This window comes from Heteronotia binoei, chromosome 10 (genome assembly GCF_032191835.1).
Source record: "Heteronotia binoei isolate CCM8104 ecotype False Entrance Well chromosome 10, APGP_CSIRO_Hbin_v1, whole genome shotgun sequence".
Taxonomy (NCBI): Eukaryota; Metazoa; Chordata; class Lepidosauria; order Squamata; family Gekkonidae; genus Heteronotia; species Heteronotia binoei.
Genome location: NC_083232.1, coordinates 38,906,732 through 38,932,398, shown reverse-complemented (window position 1 = coordinate 38,932,398; position 25,667 = coordinate 38,906,732). Strand labels below are relative to the sequence as shown.

Below are 25,667 nucleotides of genomic sequence, written 5' to 3'. Positions count from 1 at the left end.
CCATTTGTAGTTTGAATTTTTCCGCTTTTAACAGCACGGAATGATCTGTTTTTTTAAAAAGCCCCTCCCCACCTTTAGGTATATCTGTCAAAGTGAGCACTAACTCATAAAAATCCATTTGTTAATCTTTTAGTTGTCACAAGACTGTTGTTTTGGTTGCAGCCAACAATTACCTCTCTGGAACTAGTAACTCTGCAAGGGATACACTTGGTATTGTTCAGATTAAGGAACACAAGAATATTCAGAGAAACACTACTGCATGCAACAAAAAGGCAATTCCAGAGATACTATTCTCACACAACTGTCTATGGGTATATTACATTAACTTTGAGTTAATTTTACTGATTTTTTTCACTTCAAATGGAATGTTATTGTTTTGCTGGGGTCTGTTTTGTTTCAAGCTGCTAGTGAGCTACCTTGGTCAATCTGAACATGTAGAAGAACTGCTTTATGAAAAGTATCATAGAAGGTTATCACAGGGGTGGAAGATGGTGGCTTCTGGCCTAACGAAGCATGTACCCACTTTTTAAAAATGCAAATGAATGAAAGTACCTTTATATTAATCAAGTCACACTCACAGGTCTGAGCTGGCTTTATTTCAAAGAGGAAATGACATAGTTGATACAACAGAATCCCACTTCCCCTTGAGATACCAAGGAAGACTTAAATCCTGAGAATCTTATCAAGCTATATAGAGAGCAGCAGTGGCATATGCAGTTCTTAATCACCACATTTATGCTTTGTAAACTTTCAAGTATTATTTCACTTTCTGTTATTTGTTTGGAAAAATAAAATTTAAAGAATGTTTTTCAAGTCACAGAATTTTCTCCTTTTCTATACAAAAGCCTCTATCTGTAGAGAAGCCCTTGAAGGAAAACAATTTCTGTGTAAAGTGGAAGACAGCAGCTACATTATACATAAAACAAAAATCCCAAGGATTCCAATATCTTTCTTGATTACTTCAGAAGCTAAAAGTTATAAAAGCCATGATCGATATACCATTTAGAAAGGCACCACAACCTACTCTCTCTGGAATGAGTATGTAAGGGTTCAGCGTTCACGCACTGATATAAACTATTGTAATTTTCAGTATTACCTTCCGGAACTCCCTTATCACTAGGAATATAAAAACAAGTTAGCCTAAACTGTTTTCTAAACTGCCACAGATTCAATCATGTTTGCATTGCTGAGACTCAATGTTGCATAGTTTCTAATGTGAAGTTTTTGCATTGTTGTTGCAAACTTATTCAAAAGAAGTTGCATTGTTATTGCAGTAAATCTCATAAAAGGCTTTACATTGTTGCCTACAGTCTATGCTAAACTATCACTGTGCTCAGTTAAAGCACTCTTCTTGGCAAGGCTTTCTATTTGCAAGTGCTTGGTATGGAATAAAGGCACGTATTTCAGTATCTTTTCTACAGTTGGGCGGTGGCCATTAATTGGATAATGTCTTGAAAAGACTGGAACAGGTTCTTACACAGTTTTTCTGCATCTGTATCCAAGCATGAAATCCAGGAACTGCAAGCCACAACAATCCTGTGAGTGCAAAGGTAGAACACAACTTTTCAGACAATGAAACCAGTCAGTAAGAATAATGGTGTTACAGAATTCCTCAGTAACACGGTTTTATAGATAACATATGAAGTACACAATAAAATAACTTTAAAGTGAAAAGAAATTTAATTTTGCAACCGGCATGCCTGTGAACTGGTTGATTACAGTTGAAAACAAGCAAATCTGTGAAGCACAACCGGACCCAAATACTCCACATTCAAACTCAGTGAAATACACTAACTGCTGGCACACATTTGAAAGCCAACTGTCAAATCACACAGCCATGTCCAAGGACACAGTGCTATAGCCACATTGAAAAATCCCCGTGGGGATACCAGGGATTGTTAAAGGCTTCAAGTTTGCTTTTCATTTATACCCCACCTTTCTCCACAACGGGGACCAAAAGCGGCTGACATCATCCTGCTCTCCTCCATTTTATCCTCTGTGAGGTCGTTCAGGTTGAGTGTATGTGACTGGCCCAAGATCAATCAGCAAGATTCCATGGCATGAGTAGGGACTCTTACCTGGGACTCTCCGATCCTAGACCGACATTCTGACCACTACACCACCCTGGCTCTCAAGTCACAGCAGGAAAGTAATATTTCATTACAGTGGGCTTGTTTTACCAGGGCAGGAACGGACACAGCTGCCTTGTGTTGTAAATGAGAGACTCCTTGCTCCTCTCAGATGACAAAACCATCTCAACTGCTTCCACACATGTATAGTAGCATTTAATTCTCCTTTTTTTCATTCCTCATTTGCCAGCCAAATTTAGTAAAGTTTTTGGCACTCCCTTCCCACCCTTAATCAAGCATGCTGATTGACAATCATTGGTTTTCTTTTAATTCCTTCCCCCTTTCCTACTGCACTGTATCTTTCTAATCAATGAATGCCATTTTCACGCTTTAGCATTTTCTCTCTCTCAGCAGTGCAGCCACCCTCTCTGAATGTTTTACACAGCAGTCAGCCAGGTGCTGACTGCAAGAACTATGATCTCCAGTTTTTACATTGAAATGCTACAGGGGCTTACCTCTGCCCCATGATGCTGACAACCACAAAGAAAACTCTGATAGCAGATTTCCTGTGGAAGAATGCTGAGCCTTACCTGTCATCTCTAATTCTATAGAAACACCCATAGCCATGGTGCACCATAGGAACCACTGCTCCTATCACTCTTGTGTAGCCGACCAGGCTAGTGGAGAGCACGAAGTTTCCACCTCCCCCACTGCAAGTGTAAACAAAAAACACAAACATTACCACAAATCAACTGTTTCAGTCCTACAGCAGAATAAAGCACAAAACATGTTTTCCCCCAGAGATAAATGTATTTTAGCCAGCAGAATGCATAAAGATATATTTGATATTACAAAACTATAAATACCTTCTGCTGAAAGCAGGATCCAAGAAAATTTCTGGCACAGGAAGGCACTGATCTTTGGCCACAAGTAGGAGGCCCAAGAGATGGCGGTCAAATCCTGTCAGAATAGAAATCCCCAATGTTTTAAAGGCTGCTCCATACATTCCTTTTCCTCCTTGGCTTTCAGGCTGCAGGGTCTTTGTTTTTGTTTTGAGTTTCCATCCAATGCCATGCTGTAGTAGTCTTGTTTCAGGTCTTCCCCAGCCTCAAAACACTCCTTCACAAACCTGCCTTACATTCTCATCACCCTGGAAAAAATGCAGTCCAAGTACATGGTGTCTGCATAGATTGGTGCTCATTTTTTTCCACTGCAAAGGCCTCACCCACAAATCTTCCCATGGTCAGCCCATTGTGAATACCTCTTTATGGCTTTTTTTCCCACCCACAACACTGGAGAGGTTTTTTAAAATGCTTTTTAAAAGACTGGTAATTGATGTAGCTTTATAAATATTACTTCACATATTATTAAATTTCTTATAGTGCATGCATGAAAGAAAAAAATTGGGCATCACAACAGCTATGACATCCATACCCTGGGAGCCAACTTCAAATCACTGAGGAGCACAAGTGAAAGGAACAATTCAGAAAAAAGAGACAGAAAGTGTAGAGTTTCCCCTGTGCAGAAGCTTCATCCCCAGTGTGTGTTTGCAGAGGCAAGGAAAGTCCCTGCCACATGAAAGCAGCCTAAAAGTGGTGTCCAGTTCTCTGCCTTGTGGCTAGTCTCAATGGTCAGCTCCAGATTGTCAGAAGCCTGGAAGAGAAGTGACAGTAGAAACGCACTCTCAAGTGGTGTGGCCTGCTGCTTCCCTGGCTTGGAAGGTACACTGATCTTACCTGCAAACAGCAATGGCAAAGCTTCCATTGCTGCAGGCAGAATTCTGGTTTCCCCCACCTTCACTTCTCAAAGTGATACGCATGCAGTATTGGCACTGATAACTGCTCTTCATCCTTTCCTCCATGCTTGAGGAAAGCTCTTCTCTCCCCCCCCTCCCCTCAAGTGCCTTAAATGTTTATCTGAACCAATGTTTGATGCTTGGTGTTTTTTAAAACTCTTTTCATGAAGCAATTTTTACTCTTGAAAAAATTTCTCCAAGAATGGGGAGGGATGTCCTGCTGACTGACAGAAGAGTCAGCCTATTAGCAGTGGGCAAATCTGACTTTTGCTTCAAACAGAACAAATGGGTTTCCTCTGTTCTTGACATGGTAATGAATTCTGTGCGACTGTGCTAGTGCAGCAGGCCCACCATTAAAATGGCATACACCTGCACAAACCTTTAGCGATCACACAAGCTTTGAAGCTCAGCTTAGCAATAGGAAAAAGGGCCGCAGGAAAAAAACAGACTTGACACAAAGCAGATACCCTTTGGCAGGCAATAAAAAAAAGTACCTTTTCCATTCTCACACTCTTTCATCAGTTTGTTGTGCTTTGAAACGGCTTTCAGCAGGAGCTGGTGTCGCTGACCAAGCTGTATAAATTAAGAAAAAGCAAAACCATTCCAACGGAGGATAGCCAGGAGAACAGACCTGTATATTCTTTCCTCCAAACTAACGTAATATATCCCTATCCTTTCCTTAAAAGACATTTTCAGATCTCCCACATCAAGGCAAAATAAAAACTTCATAGTAAACACAATTCACAACAATAGCATTGCCAGAAATATTCTAGCCTGAAAAACTGCACTACTGTTTTTCATAGTCATGTCCTGGCCTGCAAAGATGAAAAGAAAATCCACAGGAAACAGCAGAGCTGTTTCTTTCCATTTTTTTCTCACTTTGTGGTTATGTGAGTTTAGTCATGTCGCCAAAAACATCTAAATGATATCTGCACGACAGCCCCGCAAGGCCCCATCAAAGACAACAGACTGATATCCGACATGTGCACTGTGACTGCTCTCCATCTATTGTTGATTTTAAATTAAATTAACTCAAGGTAAACACATAGCAGTGTGGGTAAAATGAAGTATAAAGCCCTGCAAGAATAAAAAGCCACAAGGTGTCAGAGCCCTGGCATTAAGGCAAGTTAGAGTATCTTTCTGAAGTTTGCAGCTTTTCTTTCAGAGCACAAACAGGCTGAACCTCTGTTAGAATACCAGGAAGAAGCCAGTCAGCCTCTCAAACATTAAAGGCATGATTCATCCCAAAGTGGGCACATGCTTCCTGCAGAATCAGCAAAACCTACAAGGGCTTAATGCTGCTGGGATCATGCCCTAAATAATAGTTCAGAACAGTACATGAATGGGAGAATTTGTTTCACACAACATGCTAATTTTTATTTATTTATTGCACTTATATCCTGACCTCCTCAAACGGGCTCAGGGAAGCTAAAAACAGTCACAATTCAATGATAAACTCACATTGTGACAATAAAACACTGTAAAAACATTAAAATAATTTAAAATACAGCTCAATTTCAACTCAGATGGCGTTCTGTCTATGTCAAATTAATTTGTCATGATACTATGGGGCAGATGGTACATCCCCATAGATGTTAAAAGTACCTCCTTTTAGGTCTTAAAAGCCTAACTGTAACTAAAAGGGCCCTATTACACTTGCATCACTGCATTTTACATGGGCAACAGCAATGGACAAAATGATTGCTTATGAAAATACCCCATTTCCCCCAGCTTCAAAATTCAATTCATACAGCATGAAAAAAAATATTCTTCCCCCTTTCTTAAAACAATCAAAACCAACTTCTCTCTCAAGAGAAGACTTCTGACTATCTGCAGTTATTAGGTAACAGCAACAGCAGTACATTTGATGCACTAAAACAGATACTGTGGGGATAACCTACAAAAATGACAAGGCAGCAAAACTGAAGATGCTGAACTCTACAGGTTGCAAGTTAGCTCTGAAAGGGCCAAGCAGCTCATCACTTAATTAGCCATCTCAGTTTGTTCAGCAACAATGCTGCAGTGTGGAAATTGCAAGCAGGGTGCTATACGATTCCCATAACATCATCTCCGCCTTAACCGTTCAATTAACGGTGAGTGGATACAGAGATCAAATGCCTACAAGACAGAACAGGTGAGGAAATATAAAGAAGAAACAATACAGTGCTCTGCTTCAGCCCGATTCCTAATCTCTGCTGCAAGACACTAAAACACAAATGTCTATCACTGCCTTTCTTAAAAACAAGGAAGAATTCAGATAACATGAAACAAAATATTTGTGCTATTAGAAAAGGGTTTTAGATATCCTATGAGGAAGAAGCTTTGTCTCTTGTCTAAAAAGATAATTCTGGCAAGCTGTGCATGTTACTGAAGTAATGCTTTAGAACTTGTACTCTCTGCTTTGCTACAAAGCCAGTCGATGGCATATACAAAAAGGAAGATATAAACCATACTCCTTTGGTAATTGCATCTTCCACTAAAATGTAACACCTGTCACTCACATCCATACATGAAGGCAGCTCTGTTTCCTGCATGATACCTGCACTTCAATATTAATGACCAAGGAAAGCAAGGTATTTGGGGTCTTAAAATCTGTTTAGCTACAAACACATTAGTGATACTCACAGTACAGTCAGGATCTAGCATGGATTTACACCACTCAACTGCTTCCATGGTGCATGGCCTCATAGTCTCTGTACGGCCATGGTAGAAGCGTCTAGTCATAGCAGTTTCATAGCAGGATGCTGGGCTACAAATGAAGTATAAAAAGAAAGGTCTCTCTTTGCCCCTGAAAAGGAGGTCAGTGCTCTACTCTTGAAGGCATTATGTTTAATCACTGTGTAGAGAACTCTTATTTATTATTTATTTATTTATATTGGGATTTATACCCCGCCCTTCGCACCGAAGTGTCTCAGGGCGGCTTACAACATGATAATTCAAATACTACAATTTAAAACACTTACAAGTAAAATTAAAACCATAAATTAATAAAAGCAAGATAGATAAAAACCGGCGGTCTACAGATGCATTTTGTTCCATCCAAAAGATTTCCTTGTCAGTCAGTATTATAGGCCTGCCGGAAGAGGGCTGTCTTACAGGCCCTGCGGAACTGCCCTAGGTCCCGCAGGGCCCGCACCTCCTCCGGCAGCTGGTTCCACCAATAAGGTGCCGTTACTGAGAAGGCCCTTGTTCACAGACATCAGGAAAAAAGTAAAATCTTCCAGCAAAATAAAGAATCCTATTTAGTTTTTGTTAATATTGTAAAGTAAGCATTTTCCATTCATTTTCAAGGGCAGGAAGACTGGATATATACAAAACAGCTACTTAGCACAGGGTGAACATTACGCTCTTGCCATGCTCTTCCCCACCTTTTCGTATACATAGTTGCACTATCACTGCCTGTTTTAACCTCACTGCAATCCTTTGAGGTAGCTGAGGCTCAGAGACAGGAACAGCCTAAGCGAATCCTGGAAAGGTCAGTAGCAAAGAATCTGAATCCAGCTTCTCAGGTGTGCATAAACTCCTGGGAAGCTGGTCACAAATGTAACCCTCCACCATGTGGTCAGGAGCATTTAATCACAGTTGCACAAGCAGGGGAGGGGTAAAAGTTCTTACAATTTGAGGGGTCACTACAGTCACCATCTACTAGAAACTATTACATGATGCATGAACAGGGGTATTTAGCACTGGAGGATTTTATAGTTGGAATCCACTGATGAAAAGAGGGACAGCAAAGCTATGAAGATATGGTAAGGCTTTATATTTATTTATTTGTTCAATTTATACCCTGCCCTGCAATTTATATCCTGCCCTGCTGGAAATGTGGCAGAATTAAAGGCACCCTTTACCACATATGGTGGCAGTGTAGCTACGCAAAAAAATGTTGGGCCCAAATATATGATTGGTGTCAGAAAACCTTCAAATCTGGCCTCCCTCATACCCCCGAATTATATCTACTGAGCATTGTTAAAGGGAAAATGTCTAAGACAATTGTTGTTACATATAATCACAGCAGCTAGATTATATGCTCAATATTGGAAGGTCCCCAAAATACCTGACAAAAATGAATTTCTACTTAAGGTTTTAGAAGCTGCAGAGTTAGATATGTTAACCATGAGATTAAGGGGGGGAAACCTTCAAGATCGTCAAAAGATCTGGGATCCACTGTATTCATGGATTAATAGTTTGGGAATTGACACGAGTAATCTGAAATGGAGTTGTAAATTTACCCCTCCAGCTCAGGGGGGTGGGTGAAAGATCTTGATTGTAACGATTGTTGACAGTTTATATTTTCTTTTTTGTTTGTATATATGTGTTACACAATAAAAGCATATTTTAAGTGGGAAAAAAAAACAATTTATACCCTGCCCTCCCTGCTGAGGCAGGCTCAGGCTGGCTTACAAGGCTTCCTAAAGATGGAAGGAATCTGAAACGAAGACCCTATTATTCCATTATCAGCGCAGTCCTAAAAAGTTAGACCCTTTTAAGCCCACTGACTTCGGTAGACTTGTTGCTGTCAAGTCACACCTGACTTCTGGCGACCCCATAGGGTTTTCAAGGCAAAAGATGTTCAGAGGTGGCTAGCTTGCCTCTTTGTCATAACCCTGGTATTCCTTGTAAGTCTCCCATCCAAATACCAGCCAGGGCCAACTCTGCTTAACTCCTGAGATCTGGCCAGATTGGGTTATTCTGAGCTATCTAGGTCAGAGCTCAGTGGACTTAGAAGGGTGCAGTTCTGGTTGAGACCATATGTATCTGATACTGTACTGCTCACAGTTTACCCAGGTAATAAACTTTTTCTTACTGTCCATGAAGTTTATAATAGGCCAGCTGGAGAGCAAGCTGAACAAATGTATCAGGATGAAGCTTCTGCTTTTTGATTAGTGATTTGCCAAAGGATGTGAAGGCATAATTCACGAGCTGCATGTCAGATATCTGAGAAAAACAAAAAATGGTATTACCACAGGAAAAGGGGGAAAGGCTATAACAACCTCCACGCAAAGCAGTACATCCAAGGAGCTAGTCTACTTTTTTAGTTTATGTAAAATAATTGGATTTGACAAGGGTGAATCAAATAAAGATTGCAAGGCAGTTAACAACTTATTCACTCATGCTTTCAGAAAGTTTTCAGACTGCTTTAGAAATAACATAGCACTGCTTGCAAAAATCTTTGTGCTATACTGTCTGGTAAAAGCATTTCACTGTGTCTTTAAAGGTATTTAGTATTCTCTCTTTCAGGGCTGGGATAAGTGTGGGAAGACAGCTGCTCACTTTCTTTCTCTGGAACTGGTCACCAACAGCTACAACGGGGTCAAAGGGGAGTGCCCCTCCTGACATTCTGTTTGCCTCACAAATCAAAGAAGAGACATGTCGGTGCTCGATTTTTCATGATTAATGTAATTTCCCCCATGACCTTTTCCTCAGCTTGATTTACAGCATGATAAAATTAGGGGGGGAAGGAGCTTATTAAAATGGCTACAAGAGGCAGAGAGTTCTGCACAACTGAAATATGAAATGTACACAACTCCCCAAACATCATATACTTGATGTACATCACCAAGAGCTCAGCCTTGGCCAGGATGGGGCAATTAAACTGAAACAACAATAACAGAGAACAGGCAATACAGACATGCCAGGTATGAAGAAGCTAGCAGTGTTTATGGGGAAGATACACAAACAGCATACCTGCTTGTAATACTGTCCTTTAGCATAAGCAATGTCATTGAGTATTTTCTGGTCCAAGCTGAAAACAAGTTCCTCTGGCCAAGGAATATTCCGCACTTTGTCTGATCCCTGTTTTTCATTTTTTAAAAATAGGAGAGAAAAAAAACACCTGTACTTATTTCCACAGAACAGGGAGCATTATCTGAAAGAGAACTGGAGTGTAATTTTTACATACCTTCCATCTTCCTTCTGATTCAATGACCTTTTGATCAATGTACGAACAGAGCACTACCACAACCATGGCATCAAAAGGAGCATGCTGGAACATAAGCAATACAGAAATAATTAGGTTACAGTACTATCTTATTTGGGAAGATGCCACATTGCCAGTTTCTTTAATTAAACTGTCTCTCCCTACCTTCCTAAATAGCATGAGTTCTCAAACTGCAGCTTGCTATTAAAGAACATGCCTTATAAACTGTGATGTATAAAACAGCGCATAAAACTGTTCACTTATATAATGATCTGAATTATGAAATGAAATTGCTATTCATCACCTCTTCCCACAAATTTTGAAAATCTCTAGGCAAATATTTTTAAGAAATAGAAATAAGTTTCCTGGCATTACAGAAGAACAATAACAAAAACACTTACATCACAGAGAGAGCCCAATACCCCATTTGAGAACACAATGCAGTTGTAAGATTTGTCTCCCCAGCGATTCGTTGGATCTCCTCCCAGTGCTAACTTGGTGACCTAAACGAAGAAATGGCTTTATAAATTATGAAAGACAAATCCACCACACAGCAAGGAAAAAGTTCAGGAAAACATTAGCTGAAAAATCAGAGGACACACAGAACACACTTCCTCGACTATGATGTACATTTTACATGGAAAGTGCAATAGCTGTAAATACAAATGGTATTTTTCACCTGGATACCAAATCCTTCCTTCCTTCTCACGTGCTATTTGTTGAACACTGTTTGCATTCCCAGGACTGGGAAGAGGATGTTGTATTGAGCCAGCATTACAGCTAAGAGTTGGGCTTGATAGCGTTTGATCTTTACCAGACTTATACAATGCACAGTGATAGATGGTGTGAAAGCAATTAAATAGCTTTATACCACCTGTACAGTTGCCTGAAGTTGCATGTATCAATAAAATCAACCAAATGTAAATACCTTTTTAACCTAAAATAGGTGCAAAGAATACCACTGAATTTGATATCTCACTGGCAACAGAAAGGTAACTACTTTTCTCTACTACCTGTGAATAATCTTCAGGTGTAGCCTGAGGACTTGCTTCATCCAGACAGACAGTAAACAAGCTTGTCTGTATTTTTTCCAAAAGGGACAGGTTTCTTGGATCCAGGCTAATAAGATTATCACGTATCTAGAAGACAAGTCAATGGATAATTAAATTATAAAACTCATGCACCTTTATCTCCCATGAAGGTTATCCCCCATGAAGTCTGCTAACCTGTGCCCACCGGGTTCTCTTCTCAGAGGTTAAGGCAGCTAATCCTGGCCCCTCTGGTTCATTCTGGCACCTCTCTTGGATGTAAGTCAGTTGCCTTGAAGAAGGATTAAAAAACAGTAAATTGAAGGTAACAAGCAGATCCTACTACCACATACAACCCCCAGGAACAGAGGTGCTAATCCTGTCAGGAATATATGATAGCTTGATGGCTTGACTACAGGACTGCTGTTACCATTTAGTTGGCTCCCCCCACCCCTCAAGCAACTGAGACCAGCAATTCTCCGCCAGCCAGACAAGACCCAGACAAAGTACAAAAGCCAGCAGAGAGGGACACAGGTCTGGTGAACATATACCTTGATCTCATCACGCTCAATGAAAACAAAGGCAGACACAGAGTAAAATAAGCCTCTCCCTTTCCCTGGTCCCAGACCTTTAATCAGGACCTGTCAGTAATTAATCAAGGCCTAGGATTCACAGTAGCATTCTTGAGGTTCTCCATTCACACTGACTCAGTTTGGGCCAGCTGGAATTTCCTCTGACAATCTCAGCTTGATGATATAACTAAAAGTGCCTTCAGCACATCTATATTTCCACTACAAGACTTCCTCTCCCTTCCTTATTTCACACTCCTCCCAGCATGCAGGAACTCCCTCCTTGTCACCTTTGGCTAATCAGGAAAGCGTCTCACCTGGATCCTCCTTCCCTTTCTCTAGCTCAGGAAAAAATAATCATTGGCTCTTGTTCAAGTCACAGCCCTATAACTGAAGTCAGAACCAACCCCAACATGTACATTTATGCTAGTTTCACCCTGAGCATAGCTGACAAAATGTTCCCATTTTTGGCACATTACATGCCTCTGCCTGTCCACTGTTCTTCCTTCTGGATGCAAGGCTGTCCACACATTTGAGACCCCTGCCTGAAACTGTCTGGAATGTACAGGGATATTTCACCCTCTTGCGCCACCACTTATAGCCTCTTGTCTTTTCCTTAATACATATTACAGTGTGTTTGTGTGTACACATGTGCATTTGGGATATATGCCTCTTAATGTGGGCATTTTAGTATTTAGTACTGTTGCTGTATGCCAGATATCGTCATGCTTGCTTTAGCAGGCTAATTATTCCCCTCAATAAAACTCTGATTTCACCATATTGAAAGTAATTCTTCCAAATCTGTGCAAGGCACCTTGTCGCTGTGTCAAAGATCCGTTGACTGCCACTAGTTTTGCTCTTATAATTCTGCAAACTGAGTGCAGAACCTAAGTCAACTACTATTCAGAGTGAAAGGAAAGTTTTGCTTCCTTACATCCAGACTATGCTGGTTTCAATTTACTATACTGGAAAGACAACCCATTCCCAAAGATGTGTGGCAACGAGGTACGTTCCGACCACAGGCGGAAGGACTTAATATCTTGTACAATGACAATAATCATATTTTTATCCCATTCCTCTTTCAAACACTGCTGCTGTATAGACTTCATTCACTTCAGTGGGTTTCAACTCTACCATTTGTCTTGCAAAGGTTCCTTCAATGGACACAAAGACCTTCTGAGAGTGCAGAATCCTAGTCAGGCCTATTAATTGTGGCTTACTTCCAGGAAAATGTTCTTAGGGTTGTACTCTAAAGGATGTATTCAGAATACCAGAGAGCTAACAAGTTGGGTAATTCCTGCTGTAATTTACATATAAATAAACTAATGAAACTTGGTTACAGATTTTAATAGCATTTACACACATATACCTGGAAATCTCTGGCGGGCTCAATATGTGACCATCATGCACAGCATCAAATGTAAAAATCCGACCTCGACATAGCACTGCCAGATGAGATGGGCATTCTCCTTCAGTCTCTGGAAGGACAAGAAAAAGCATAGGGACATGATCCCTTTGTACAGCTGGCCATGTAGTTGTTATGGAATGCCAGCTAAAACACATTTCAGCCATCAAACACAACAAGGGCTACAGGAAAATGCCTCTCATGGCTCCACTCAACACATGATGGAACAGTACCCTTGGCTGGAAGTGTGATCGTTATTGATGGGAGGGGGTACTGTGCCTTCACTGGATGATGACTGCATTCTCCTGGGAAGATGCAGGCCAGCAGTTTGGGTGGTTTCTGCATGGTAAAAAGCAACTGACTCTGGAGATGCCTTTAACAAACTCCAACTGGACTGCCATCTGTATCTCTTTATAGTAAGGTGGAATATGTCTACAGTTACTTATGCCATTGTGGCACCTGTACTAGAATATCCTTTATATGGGCTGCCTTCAAAGATTGCTAAAAATGTGCCTGCCGGACTGTTGGGTCAGGCAAGCCACTGAGAATACACAAGTCCTATTTTATTCCATCTATCCTGGGTGTCAGTTTCAGAGCCCAACCCAAAACAACTGACTGTAAAGTTTAAATGATACATGGCAGCTACAACACCTCAAGAACTGCTTCCTTTCATATGCACTTGTTCAGGCACTGCTGGTCCCTTCCTGCATGTCCACAACCTGTGGATGGCTGTGTGAGCGAGAGCTTTCTCTATAACAGCATTTTGGCTTTAGAACACTCTCTGAGGTCATTACTGACCTTCTGCCACAGGTTAAAGAAGGTTCTCTTAGGGAAATCTTCACAAGCTGCTGAATTGTAAATTATGGATTATTTATCATTGTCTGGGCAATATGTGATGACATGGTAATCTGAGTGCTGTTGAGTTGTCTATTTATAGAATGTTTTTATTGTATTTTATTGTTTTATCATATGTTGTACTCCACCCTGAGCCCTGCGGGAATAGGCGGGATAGAAATATACTAAAATAAATAAATTGTTTATATGGACTACCCTAATTGGCTCCTGAGAGGACTGTCAGGGAATATGGAAAAGCCTTGAGTGTTCTGTATCCTTGCAGGTAAGTTTTATTTCTGTCAATGATCTCCCTTCCCCAGACTGCTGAGAATAACAGGTTAGAGAAAAAGCAGATGGTTCATAACTCTTTAAGAATTTTAGGAAGAGGAGGTATTCTCATAAGGCACAACCACTTGCACATGGATTCCAATGGAATACAGAAAGCAACAGACCAAGTTCCAAAGAAAAGCAAAATGCCCAGATGTGCAGACAAATTCAACTCTCCTGCCAAGAGCTTCTTGCACCTATAAACAACATTTGTAAAGATTACAAAGCTATACAAAAGTTCTGAATGTGCATACAGAGGCAACAAGGCATTTGTATGGAGGTTTATCAGCACACTAGTGTTTTCATAAGGATCTGAAGGATTTCTTTAACATTGCACAAATATTGACCATTCAGTGCTGTGCATCCATATTATGCCTTGTGAACTTTGGATACATACATAGTGAGAAATTTAGGATATGCAAGGTAAGGCTGTATTTCTTGAGCAAAAAAGGTAAAGGCAGTCCCTTGTGCAAGCACCAGTCATTTTTGACTCTGGGGTGACGTTGCTTTCACAACATTTTCACGGCAGACTTTTTATGGGGTGGTTTGCCCTTGCCTTCCCCAGTCATCTACACTTCCCCCCAGCAAGCTGGGTCATCATTTGACTGACCTCAGAAGGATGGAAGGCTGAGTCAACCTTGAGCCAGCTACCTGAACCAGGTTCCGCTGGGATCGAACTCAGGTCGTGAGCAGAGGGCTTCGACTGCAGTACTGCAGCTTTACCACTCTGCGCCACGGGGCTCTTATGTCCCAAAATAAAGAAGCTGACAATTATAGTTTGGTATGCAACTACTACAAACAACTATACAATAGACCACAACATCAAAGGTCTCTTCACCTTAATGTTTAAAACATTAATTTTTATTTTATATATTCAGTTTATGAATTGCCTATTCCCTACTGATACAAGGCTCTAGGCCAAGGGTGTCGAACTCATTTGTTATGAGGGCTGGATCTGACATAAATGAGACCTTGAGGGGCCGAGTCATGTCGGGTTGGGCCATGTGTGTACCTATTTAAGATTAAGTAGCAGAGATATAAATTTTATAAAGAACACAGACAAACACAAATATATATATTTTTAAAAAACTGAAAACATGCTTAAAGCTTTAGCACTCATTTGTATAGCACTTTTTTTGTATTTCTCCCATAGGAGCCAGAGAACTGGACAAAGGAAGCTCTGGCTCTTTGCTTCCTTCCCCAAGGGACTGGGGGGGAGGACCCTCAGCCAATGGAGAAAAGAGTGGTTTTGCTCTGTAGCTCCTGAGCGATTAAGCAAGCCTTGCAAAGCAAGCTGTGATGCAGAAGGTAGCAAGAGAGAGAGGGAGAAGGAAGCAGATGACAGCCAGTTGCTCGGGGGCCTGATAGGAGCTCTCCAGGGGCCTGATTCGGCCCCCGAAATGCATGTTTGACACCCCTGTTCTAGGTGATTTACAATCAATAAAAACAGTTAAAAACAAAACCAAGAGAGCAACTACATTTTTTAAGATGGCGTCAAATATTTACTACCCCATTCTGAACTGCACCGTAAACTCAGACAGGTGGGCCAAAACAAAGATGGAGGAAGAAAAGAAGGAAAGAGGAGGGTGCTGGCTATGATGAAACCATCTCTGTCCTCAGCCAAAGGCCTGGCGGAACATCTCTGCCTTATGGCCCTATGGAATTGCATCATATCCCACAGGGCCCTGGTGCTATTTGGCAGTGAGTTCCACTGGCTCTAGCTGAGGACAGCCAGGTATCTTTAGGGTCAGGGACCACCAGTAGATTGTTCTCAGCAGAGCATAATGCTCATCCAGGGATGCAAGGGAAGAGGCAGTCCCAAAGATACACAGATTCCAGTTGTGTCATGGCCAGCAAAGCTTTTCCTTGCTAGCTGTTCCTTCCCTCCCACCTTCACGCATTCTTTTTATAACTGCCTGACTTTTGGTGTTAGAAGCCAACTAGACAACAAGTACCTGAGGAAACAGAATGCAAGGACAAGAGTAGCAAGTTGAGGGGAGGACCCAGCAGCCCTGCCCACTAGCTCCTTTGAGCCTTTAAAGGGCTACTGCAACTGCTAATGTGTCATTTTTGCTTTAATACGGCCAGTGTTAAAGATGACATTTGCAGGGTATGATTCTAGCACAAATATGTTCATTTCAGCCATGGGAAAAGCAGCTGCCAGGGTGTTTTCTATTTATCGCAATCTTAAATTGCTTTTTATTTTAAGATACCCAAAATATCTAATACTAGCAATAACATAAATAGATATCAAAAAAGATTTTAACCTAAATAGTATGGTAATAAATTTCATCTACAAAAGTCCAACTGTTCATCATATAAAAAATCTTTAAGTATTTTTGAAAATACAGTGCATTTCTGTGATAATGTACCAGGACTCCAGGAGGAAGTACTCTGTTCTCTTTAAGGCATATCTTAAACTGATCAAAGTTAAAAATTCAACTCCTGGCATGATTTCTTTCACAGTAGCTGTCTCAATACAAGGCATCAGATCACTCTATTTACCTCTCTGGATTCCCACACTGCAAATTATCCTTACAGAAATGCTATCAATTAAATCAAAAGAAAAAGTCCAAGTACTATTTATTCTGCCATCAGAGAAACAATATTTTAAAGGTTCTCTGTTAATCGAGAGAATATGTCCTTGTTTACCTGTCCTGAAATAATTGACAACGGAGTCTTGAGTAATTCCTGGAACCTTGCACGTGCAAAACAACATTCGGAACTGATTCATGTCCAGAGGCATATTACCAGATCTATGTACACGCAATTTTTCCCTGCAGCAAACAAAAATATAGGAGACACTAAGTGTTCACTGAAAGCCACTTTTGGTATTAGGAAAGATTTTTTCTCCCAGATGAAACTGGAGAGTGTTTCTGGAGATTTATTGCTTGACTCTGTTACTTGTAACATGAATTATTTGCTGCAGTCACCTAAAGCTATCTTTTTTCAGAAAATGATGGTGAGGTGTCCTTTGTTTGGGGCTGCATCTACATGAGGACACCAAAAGTGCCCCTGCCATGATGACAGCAGCAAACAGTGCAGGAACAGGCACCAACAGCCCCCGTTCCCAAGCTGCTCACTCCTCCCCATCCCTCCCCCTTTTCATGTTGTTCCTCTGCAAAGACAAACACTATGGTAATTTATCCAGGACCTCCCACAACCCAGAACTCACCCTTCCCCTACTGAACCATGCTGTAATGTTACAACGTGCCTCTGCAGGGAATGGTCAAAAGGACTTATACAGGGTTGGAAAAGGGGGAGAATGTGGATCTTACTTCTCCTACCCCTCAGTTGTGATAGGGGGAGAATCCAGAGGGACAAGCCAGCTGCAGCCACCACACAGTTTCTTATCTACTTCAGAAAAGCTTTTTTGTTTGCTGTGTGCTATGCATGTTTTTAATAAAAAAATTAAAATCGAAAAAAAAGAAAAAAGAAAAGCTGGAGTTGACATTTCCCCCAAAGTAAAGGCAAAATACAGGAGCCAGAGAAGCTGTACAGTATGATTTTAAATGTCTTACGTTCTCAATAGTTCCCAGAATTTCAAAGTATGCCATGTACTTATGCTTCCTCTTTCAATCTGAGTCCCTTCCTTCACTGGCCAGTAGTGTTCAAGGTAAGGGCCTGGACCTCCAAAATTATGAAAAATTTGTGTTGGTATACGGGCCTCAAGATAGGCCACATTCAGCCACCATTCCTCCAGCTGGGGGGAAAAAACCCAAGAAATTAGGATTAGAAGATTTTAGCACAACTGTTATTTATTTACATTTGCCCATAACCTCAAAAGAAACAGCACTGAATCCTGACTGGGAATAACAGAACTCAACGTGCATTGCTTCATGCTCCATGCAAAAGCACAACTGAAGCTAAAGAGATTTTTAAAAACAATTGCAAGCATGGAGGTCTGTCAGTTTAGGGGAGGGAGCAGTCAAAAATATTTCTGGGCATGCTGGAGTAAATAATTGGATCCCTGCCCATAACAGGCCCTACACTCTCCTATTATGCTTCACTTTATTTACTCATATAAGAGGTTCACTATCTGCTCCAAAACAGTGTAGTAAGCACAAAGTTCTGGGTCAACTAGATGGCAACACATTCAGGTCTGGCTGTACCCCTTTGTTAATGTTTACAGATTACAGGATAACACTAGTCAACATTGAGTATGTGAACTTTAGCCATTTCTGTGTAATCTAGAACCTTGAAATACTGTGATCTATTTAACATCTTCCCATCCTCCATATTAATATAATAGCCATTAAAATAATAAAACTAACATCCACTATAATAACATCCTTGCATTTCATAGTACATGCTCTTAGCAACATACAGTTTAATTGATACTTGATGTTGGGAGTTTAACAAACCACCCAGCAAAACTGTGTAATCTAGAATCTTGAAATGCTGTGGTCTATTTAACCTTCCCATTTTATAACATCTTCCCATCCTCCATAATAATAATACCCATTATAATAAAATAATAAAAATAACATCCATTATAATAGCATCCTTGCATTTTATAGTATGGGCTCTTGGCAACATACACTTTAACTGCTACTTGACATTGAGAGTTCAACAAAACCACCCAGCAAAACTGCACTGTGAATGTATACAAAGTCCAGCATTTGCACTGTTGTGACCATCATGTTAATGTAAATTGGTCTTTTATATATATAAATTTAGAATAAAAAAGCAGGCATTGCTCTCCATCTCAATCATTAGCAATGCGGCTTTTGGTTTTGCTGTAATTTATCTATCCTTCTACCAATACCAGGAGGAAAATGTGTTATCTATTTTCAGGTATAGACTATGAATACTAGCAGTCTCAACTCTTGGAAGATCTCAAGTAGTCCAAATAATGCTTTATATTCAATCCTGGCAAACAGTTCTGCAAAACTCAAAAGCTTGCATACTGTATTAATCAAGAGGATGACATGGCTTTTGTTCCTGGACCTTCCTGTGTGATTAACAGCACAATCCTCTGCAGTTACTCCAGTTTAAGCATGATGATTTCACCAGAGTGCACTGCAAATGTCCCTGAAAAATCCTCAGTATTGGCCTTCCTTCCTGTGCATCATTTACTTTTGACAGCCTGAGCAGCATCTTAACTATTACATGCAGGCTGCTGACTACTTTAAGAATCAGTGAGAAGCAGGCCCAGGGCTAGGGTTTCGGCCACCCAAGGCAGAACGCACTCACTGTCACGCCCCCAACTTCACTGAGACTTCCTGAGCCTCGGGAAGCCTTGGCAATGTCCGGAAGGCAGCAGGGCAACTTCGGGGAGCAGTGTGGGAGGAGAGGGGGCGCCTCCTGGCACTCCTAGGCCAGGTGGTGCCCTAAGTAACTGCCGGCCCTGGTAAGAAGATGACTTAAAGACAAGAGGTCAGCAGAAGCAGTCTCTCAAGTTGCCTTCTCTATCTTAACATCCTTGTCTGACCCTTCCTCCAAGAAGCTCAGGGTGGGTGTACATGGTTCTCTCATCCTCTCCATTTAACTTCACAACAACTTGGCAAGGTAGAGTGCCCCAAATTCAATAAGTGAACTTACCAGTCACCAAGGTTGAGAATGTTCTGGACAATGTGGAAAGCTAAGTTCATCTTCACACTTTTCCCTAGTGTGCAGGCAGGATATCTCTACAGATTTTCTCCCAAAACCCTGAACATCCATCCTCCCTTCCATTCTGTTCCCCAAATGCCAATAAAACTGCAATCATTTATTTTCCAGTTTGCTCTGGGGGCAGAATTCTCCATCCCTCAACTTTCTCCCACTCCAGTATCACTAATGGAATGACCACAAAATTCTCTTTCTAACCCCTGGATACATGAGGAATACATCAGGATGACAGAGGTTAATACTTGTCACAGAATATCAGTCAAAAAAATAAAAGAAAAGGAGGTGAAATGATTTGTGGGTATATACATACACATACATAGTATGAAAAATATATGCCCTCTTCCAATCCATCAATCAATTATTTATTTAGTAGGTTTATATTCCACCATTTCCCATAAATGGGCTCAGGGTGGATCACAACATAGACTAATAACAATAAAAACCTACAATTCAGAATTAAAACAATACATTAAAATTAAACAAGGCAGGAACAATAAAACAAGTTAATTGCATCACAGATGAGAACGGCACACTGCACAGGATAAACAATTATCAGCCCAAAATAAAATGATAGTAACAAATAAGATAACACCATAGTAAAACATGATGCCACCACAAGGAAGGCCAATTGATGGAATAATAGCTGAAATAGGATACCCGCTGCCTCAACCAAAAGCCTGGTGGAATAGCTCTGTCTTGCAGGCCCCTTGGAATGGTAGTAACTCATGTTTATATCACTTCTGAACACATACTTGGCATTGCACCTCAGTGGGACTGCCTCCAACTGGCAAGGAGCTGAGGCCACTCTGCCATTTCCTTCTGCTGTCTGAAAAACAACCTTTCCCTCTGCTGTCTGAAAAATCAGTGATCAATAAAGGCAATCTGCCCATGTTCTGAGGAGCTCACATGCAGCTTCCCAATGAGGCAAATAAGCTCTACCCCACTCCCACAGCTATTTCAGCTCCCCAAAACAGCACAGTTAGAAGGCCAGATTATATGCTTGTGATGACAAAATGCTATGGAAACAGCCCTGCCTGAAATTCTACCTACCTTCTGAAATGCCATGCTAGGCATTATATAATCCAAAAAGGAAATAACTCAAGTAAAAGACGAAGCCTTGAGTATACTGCTTGATGGTTACTGACATTTAATCCTTGCATTATAATGTTCTTCCCTAGCATTAAAGTTCGGAAAAACTGCACACGTTCGAAGACATGGAAAAGTCCACAGATTCCTGAAAACGTACCCAATTTCGCTTTACTTTAGCTCTTTCAAGTAATTTTTGCTGCAGCTCCTTTCCAATCCCATTTTCAAAAGCTTTTACTATGCTCTCAGTTCGCTGATATTCTTCTTGGTTTAGGAAGGACTTTACTGCAAAACAGGGGGGAAATATTTTTAAAAGAATCTGAATGTATTTACTTCAAGTTGCATTTATGCTCCAACAATGTATTAAAAAATTAAACTGCTACAACTCCCTTCAGAGAACTAATTCTTAAAAGACCATCTGAAAACATCTGAACAAGTACAGTGTAGGTTCATTTCAGATACAATGCAAAACAACAGTTTTTAAACTTTTTTTGCACTGTGAACCCAGGCTTTGGCTTGCAAATAATCACTCAAATCTTGCTTTGCTTCAAGAAATACTGGTAACATCACTTTTCATTCTGTACCCAGAAAATATCAAGGCAGCATCAAGGAATAAGGTCAGATATTCAGATTCATACAGCATCTGAAATCTAGTTAAGATTAACTGTGGTTAGTAAACCAACTTCAAACTATGGCTTCAGATCCTGGTACAAAGGATCCTAACTAGGAACTGTTAGTACAATCACACTACTCCTATGTAATTTATTTTTTTTTTGCTTTATACAGATGAAAAAAGTAAATTTAACTTTCTTATCTGAAAAAGAACCCAAAACAGAAAAAAAATAGTTTTACAACTGCTGTCAGATGCAACTAAAATCAAGATGTTTATTTTCACTGCCCAGTAAATACCTTGGGGTCATGTCTAGGCTCGGCGCTAGGGGTTCTGCCGCTCCCGCCAGACCCCTGTGGCGTGCCCCTCCCACCTCCCTTTCATTTTTTTTGCAGGCACATAGCCCACAGTGCAATAACATCACTAGTGATGTCATCATGCAGGGCAGTGTGGGAGGAGAGAGCAACAGATGGCGCACAAGAGTGCTGTTGCACTGCTGCTTTTCAAGCTGAAAGTGGCCAGTGCGCTCTTTGAAGGCTTCCTTGGAAGCCTTCAAATAGTGCTGTGTTTTAGTGGCACCCAGCTGCTTTCGGGTTGAAAGCGGTTGAGCGGTGCCTTCATGAGGAGGAGGAGAAGAAGTTTCGTGTAGTGGTTAAGTGTTCGGACTCTTATCTGGGAGAACTGGGTTTGATTCCCCACTCCTCCACTTGCACCTGCTAGAATGGCTGCTCCGCTGCTTTCAACCCAAAAGTGGCCGGGTGCCGCTAAAACACTGCACTCTTCAGAAACTTCCTTGGAAGCCTCCAAAATGGGCAATGGCCACTTTCGGCTTCAAAGCGACCAGGCAGCGCTTCTAAGGAAGCCTCCAAAGAGCACAGCGGCCAAGTGGCACCTTCCAGCCGGGGAAGGGGCAAGGGGGCGCCTGGTGACACCCCCAGGTGAGGTACTCCCACGCGCCAGCCCTGGTCATGTTCTTCTATGGGTTTTTGGCAATGATTTTGTCAAGACTATTTATTATCTACTTATTATTTATCTATTTATTATTTATTTATTATAATTCCCCAGCAGGATTTTTCTGTGTTGTAACCTGGGCTTTTTTTGAACAGGAACGCAGTTCCAGCTGGCTTGGCATTAGGGGGTATGGCCTAATATGCAAATTAGTTCTTGCTGGGCTTTTCCTATAAAACCCCCTGTGTGAAACGATGGTGATATCAGGGGGCGTGGTCTAATATACAAACGAGTTCCTCCTGGATCTTTTTCTACAAAAAAACCCAGGTTGTAACATTTATAAATTATTCCAAACAATTCACCTACCCTTTTGCTAAGTCCAAAGCAAGCCAAACATCATGAACAGCTTATTTTCCTGGCATAGTTTTAGACTATCTCATTTGGAAGGGGGGGGATGAGCTTGACTGAGCCAATGAACATGCTGTGATTTTAATTTCCATCCACTTTTGCAATAAATAAATAAATAAAATGTTGCCAATTCTACATACAGCTTTTCTGGCAGTAAAGTGGCTTTTTATTTTTCACAGAATTTCTTTCAAGTGTTATTATGTAGAGGGTTACAACCTTAGGTCATGCTCTGCAAACAGTTTACACAGGAGCATAGACTGGGTAACCTGTGAATTATCCTATTATAGCTCTTCAGTGCATCCCTAGAGAAATCCCAGCATGGACTGATTTAGGGTTCCATGTTAAACTGAAAGGACTGTAACTTAACACAAAGTTAAGCAATACATATTAAATTAGAAGCATTTTGATTCAGGATGGCTAAAAATAGCAGTAGTTATCAGATGACACTTACTAGCCAGAGACTGATGACTCAGCTGTAGTGCCAAGGAATGAGGGAAGCCCTTATATTGCACAATACCTTTCTTAGCAAGAGCAGAGGGAGCTTTCCCTCGTGCCATCCTAACCCACCAATATTTATTGGTTGCTGCATAGTCGTATGCTACTGTGCATCACTTCATGCACTCACAGCCACAGTGTGTTTTGCAGTTAAGCCACTTCGGTGAGACACTTCGGTGAGAAGGGCGGGATATAAGTTCAAATATAAATAAATAAATAAGCCATTAACCTTGTACATATGCCAGTATGTTGCCAGCAGTTGTACTTCCAGGCCTCATTTTGGACAGGAGCTCACAGGAGAAGAGCTCCAGAACCTCTAAATGGTATTGTGCTATTTTTTTCTTAACTCACCCCCTCCCCAATACTTGCTTCTGGGCTCCATTGTTCAACCCCCCTGTGAGAATTTTGCTGAATGCTAAGATTTGACAAACTTTCTAATACTTTCCCCCACAAAAAAGGGGAAAATAATTACAATATATAAAGCAGACAGGCAGAAATCTTTACTGTGGCCACACAGGAGAAAGTAATTTTAAAAGTATGGTGGGAGAAAGGTTTTATTATGACAATTATAATTCAAGAAGTATTTTAAGGTAGATGCTGAGATGATATAATTTAGTTCACCTTCCGGTGATGTCAGGGTTGTGTGGCACATGCAAAAGAGTTGTGCTAGGGAGCTCAGCACCTTTTTCTTTGAAATGACTACCAAAATACATCTGTCAAATGCAGATTATTAAGCAACTAAAAATTCTGCCTGCTCTAATGGAGAAAAAAATGGCTCTGTATCACTGCTGCTTCACAAATATCTGAAAGGTGATCGCTGAGTTGCAAGAATGCTTTCATTAACCACTTCAGAAAGCAGAGATATGCTTTGTCATCCTGTCACATGCCTTGATGTTTCCAAAGCAATGTCAGGCCTGGAACTACAGTTGCCAACTACCTGAAAGGGAGGAAAAAGTCTTTCTTGTGAACAAGGGCTTAATGGGATGTTATCTAACTCCCAAACACGAAAACTTCAGCTGCTCATTCTCACATATCAAGCCTCTATTAAAGGGAAATTTTTCTACAGTATGATTCAGTATGAGGCAATTTCATGCATTCATGTGTACAGGCCTGCTGGCAACTCTAACTAGAATTGAAGTTGAAACAAGAGAGGGGATCATCTGGAAGTCAATGTTAGTTGTTTTAGCACAGATATTTCATGGTTTCAAGCTACTCCCATTGTCTTGGGTAAGACTATCTGCAGTCCAAAAGCACATATTTTACTGCAACTTTATTTGGCTTAAATACAGAGGGAAGGTCAATGAGCGTTTCTTACTAGCTCTCTTCACAAATTATGTATTAGCATACTTCAAAGTTCCTAACGCCTTCAGATTTATAGAAGGCTATCAGATTAAGACAACCAACAAACCACCAAGTATTTTTCTAATAGCTTCCACCCAGAACAGCAGCTTGTTATGCAATTTTTAAAAATCAACATACCTGAATCAAGGTATTTCTTTAAAGATTCATCAAGAGAAGGCACTGGAAGTGAAGGAAGAGTTCTCTGATACTGAAATGTACGCTCTTCAGAAGTATCAGTCACTTGGTTTTCCATATTCATAATCTGCAGCAAAAAGGTAGGTTTCTATTTTACGGTCTACTATAACTGTATTTCCCATTCTACTATTTGCAAATTTCCTTTGGCTCTAGCAGACTCCACCCAAAAATTAATTACATAGGAAAGCCAATAAAAGAACAAAAAACTCCCTCTCTCTGATGCACAATAGTTAGGCCTGAATAATATTGACAAAAAGAATGCTGTTTGTTCTTCCTTCCATAGGCCCTTTAATTGTCCTTCACTGTTCACAACACAAGCAGTAACTAACATTAAAGTAACATTCTCCATGACTTTCACAGAAGCACATTCCACAAAGCAATGTTCAAGCTATCTGGGATAAAAATGTCATTCCCTCAGCCTCTCCAGACAACCATTTCATAGTGCAGTTAAAACACAGTTTGTATCTTCAACCCCTTCTTCAATGCAGGGTTCTATAGGTTGCACATCCCTCTGTCACGGCTTCCTGCAAAGAATACTGGGAACAGAGACTGATCATGAAGTCTGTTTAAGCTTGTAGGGCGGACATGCAATGCAGTGTTAACACTTCTGCTGTGGGATTACTACATCTTTATTCCTTTCTAATTACATTTCTGCTGTGTGATTGCCACATCTTTATTCCTTTTTAATTACATTTTTCCCACCCTTTCTGCAAGGAACTCAGAGCAGCATGCATAGCCCTGTCCCGTGCCCCCTCCCCCCATCTATCCTGTGAAGAATCCCATGAAGCAGGGTAGGCTGGAAAAAGAATGACAAACACGTGGTCAGTTTGTCAACCAGAACTTGAAGCTGGGTCTCTTACTCATATAGCCTGACTTTCTAGCTACTGTCCCACACTGACTGTTTTGCCATGCAGTCAAAACAACTTTAAAACCTCGCTCTTCCCAGGCTCGACTCCCAAACCCCCAGGAATGCTACTCTAGGCTCAAAGCCACAGCGATCGATGCCTATGCATTGACAATACGTTGTTTT

The 25,667-nt window shown here is 40.9% G+C and overlaps 1 protein-coding gene across 1 annotated transcript; it reads right to left on the bottom strand.

The window, feature by feature from the left end:
• Nucleotides 1–574: 574 nt before the first annotated feature.
• On the bottom strand, nt 575–24,748 carry CROT (carnitine O-octanoyltransferase). Its single transcript, XM_060248443.1, has 16 exons — nt 24,581–24,748; nt 20,801–20,925; nt 17,466–17,647; nt 16,597–16,721; nt 12,748–12,856; nt 11,008–11,101; nt 10,795–10,920; nt 10,183–10,284; nt 9,764–9,847; nt 9,550–9,657; nt 8,669–8,799; nt 6,490–6,613; nt 4,359–4,437; nt 2,936–3,029; nt 2,660–2,779; nt 575–1,536 (listed from the first exon to the last, which is right to left on the bottom strand). Exons 1-16 carry the CDS (start codon nt 24,699–24,701, stop codon nt 1,416–1,418), a joined length of 1,845 nt encoding a protein of 614 aa, XP_060104426.1. The 5' UTR covers nt 24,702–24,748; the 3' UTR covers nt 575–1,415.
• Between the last annotated feature and the right edge of the window lie 919 nt (nt 24,749–25,667).